General features: G+C 33.2%; 1 protein-coding gene across 1 annotated transcript; it reads right to left on the bottom strand.

The window, feature by feature from the left end:
• Positions 1 to 222: 222 nt before the first annotated feature.
• On the bottom strand, positions 223 to 1,663 carry LOC116126695 ((E)-beta-farnesene synthase-like). The gene is made up of 4 exons (XM_031412373.1): positions 1,480 to 1,663; positions 1,192 to 1,330; positions 707 to 949; positions 223 to 554 (listed from the first exon to the last, which is right to left on the bottom strand). Exons 1-4 carry the CDS (start codon positions 1,644 to 1,646, stop codon positions 258 to 260), a joined length of 846 nt encoding a protein of 281 aa, XP_031268233.1. The 5' UTR covers positions 1,647 to 1,663; the 3' UTR covers positions 223 to 257.
• Positions 1,664 to 1,953: the final 290 nt, after the last annotated feature.

Here is a 1,953-nt window from a genome sequence, read left to right as displayed (position 1 = left end):
ATTATATATTAATAACAATTTTTTTGTGAATGTAGATATATGTATAATAATTCTCATTTTTTTTTAAATATGAACATGGCTGTATATATATATTAATAACAATTTTTTGTGGTCAATATATTAATAATTTTTTTAAAATCTTGAGGCGTACCCTCAAAAGGGGCTAGATCCGTCCTGATACAAACTCTCCCTTGAGTACTTATTCAATACATAAAAGGTGTGTAGACAGTTTATTTTAATAGTAATAGAACTTGTCTTCAAAGTATTGGGTCTCTGAGCAATGAGGCAACTTGGTCTTTAATTTTAGTAGGATCACTGAAAGCATCAATTTCACGATCATCCTTGTACACAAATTCCATTGTACGACAATAATTGAGAATCCGTTCAAGCAGAGGCATCGATACAGCAGTTGGTTTGAGCATGGCCTCATTCAAATCTTTCCAAGCGTCCGCAACTTGTTCCAGAATCACCCTAATTGCCTCGTCTTCCGATACACCATACTGCTTCATGTAGCATTCAACAGCTGAGGGAACATGTCCTCTCTTTTGTTCAAACTAATTCATAATTTATGCATACTGTTAGATAATTAAGTTTTAACTAGATTACCTAAGGAATTGCGGTAAAAAATTAATTACTCAGCATTTTTGTTAAGGATCATGTAAAGCTCAGATCAGATTAGGAGAGGATCCTGATCTCATATTCATACCCTGTGTGACGCTTTGTCATCCAAGAGTCTGCCGATAAGATCTGCTGCTATTATAACTTTGTGATCAGAGCACAACCAATCAAAATCATCTTTAGTTGCACGCAAGCCAATGAAGGTAATCGATATTATCCATCGGCAGCTAGCAGTTTCCAGTGCAACACTCATATATTCCTCAAATGTCGGAACATACCCTTTATTGAACCATACGGCTTCAGTATAATATGCTTCTGCCACTCTTTGCGCCTATGGAGAATACATTACCCAAGAAAGGTTAAAGAAAGAATCTTAATATACGGTAACACTCTAATGCTCATGTCAACAAGAATCTCTGGATTGACGTATGTATATGTCCACAATGAATAGCGCCGATAAATAATGTTTTATACCGCAAGACAAATATTAATGTTGTTTTTGTTTCATATTTCAGAAAATTTATTCATGTCATGTGTAAAACCATGTGAAGGGCGAAGCTTGATATCACCTACCAACTTTTCTGGATAACTTATGCTGTATGGTCTTCCTTCCCTAGTCGTATCTTCCTCAATTGCACCGAAAATATCAAAGAGCGTCTTGTAAATAAATTTCATGTACTCTGGAAGTGTATCTATGGCGCCAATGTCCCATCTGAAGGTAAAATAACCATTCACATCTTTTATAAAAATTGAAGCCAGAATTTTGAAATTAAAATGATTATAAATATACAATTTCTTACTTTATAATGAAAACTCTAAGGGATCAATTTAAGCTGTATGCGATATGTATCTTTAATTTACCTTCTAATTGCTTCTGTAAAGAGTGTGAGTTCTTCAAGTGTACCATAGGAATCGTATGTATCATCTATGAGGATTTGCATAGAGAAAACTTCTGTCAATTTCCTTATGCCATATGCATATTTTGGCTCAAAGAACATTCCCAAGATCCAAAAATATTCCTCCACCATTCTGTCTCTAATGTAAGGCAGCTTTTTTTAGTAAAGCCTAAGGTTTTCCGCCACCTGAAATAATAAATCTTCATATAAAAACTAATTTCTCAGATCAAGTTCACAAGTAATTGATATTTTAATTAATGAACGAGAAAGTGTGTTATATATATATAATGACAGAAGTGTTTCCAACACTTCCAATATATAAAACACCGAAAAAAAAAAAAAAAAAAAAAAGCTTCCTCTTCACAAGTTAGTATACGCAATAATATAAAATTAATGAACAGAGAAAAAATATAACTCGTTTTTCACCTTATATGATTAT

Source organism: Pistacia vera, unplaced genomic scaffold (genome assembly GCF_008641045.1).
Source record: "Pistacia vera cultivar Batoury unplaced genomic scaffold, PisVer_v2 Contig182, whole genome shotgun sequence".
NCBI classification, from domain to species: Eukaryota; Viridiplantae; Streptophyta; class Magnoliopsida; order Sapindales; family Anacardiaceae; genus Pistacia; species Pistacia vera.
This window is presented reverse-complemented; position numbering and strand designations above follow the sequence as displayed.

Coding starts and splice junctions, on each gene's coding strand:
- LOC116126695 (XM_031412373.1), bottom strand. CDS start 1,646: ATGGTGGAGGAATATTTTTGGATCTTGGGAATGTTCTTTGAGCCAAAA. Junction 1,331..1,479: donor TTTACAGAAGCAATTAGAAG/GTAAATTAAAGA, acceptor TTTTACCTTCAG/ATGGGACATTGGCGCCATAG. Junction 555..706: donor ATGACAAAGCGTCACACAGG/GTATGAATATGA, acceptor ATTATGAATTAG/TTTGAACAAAAGAGAGGACA.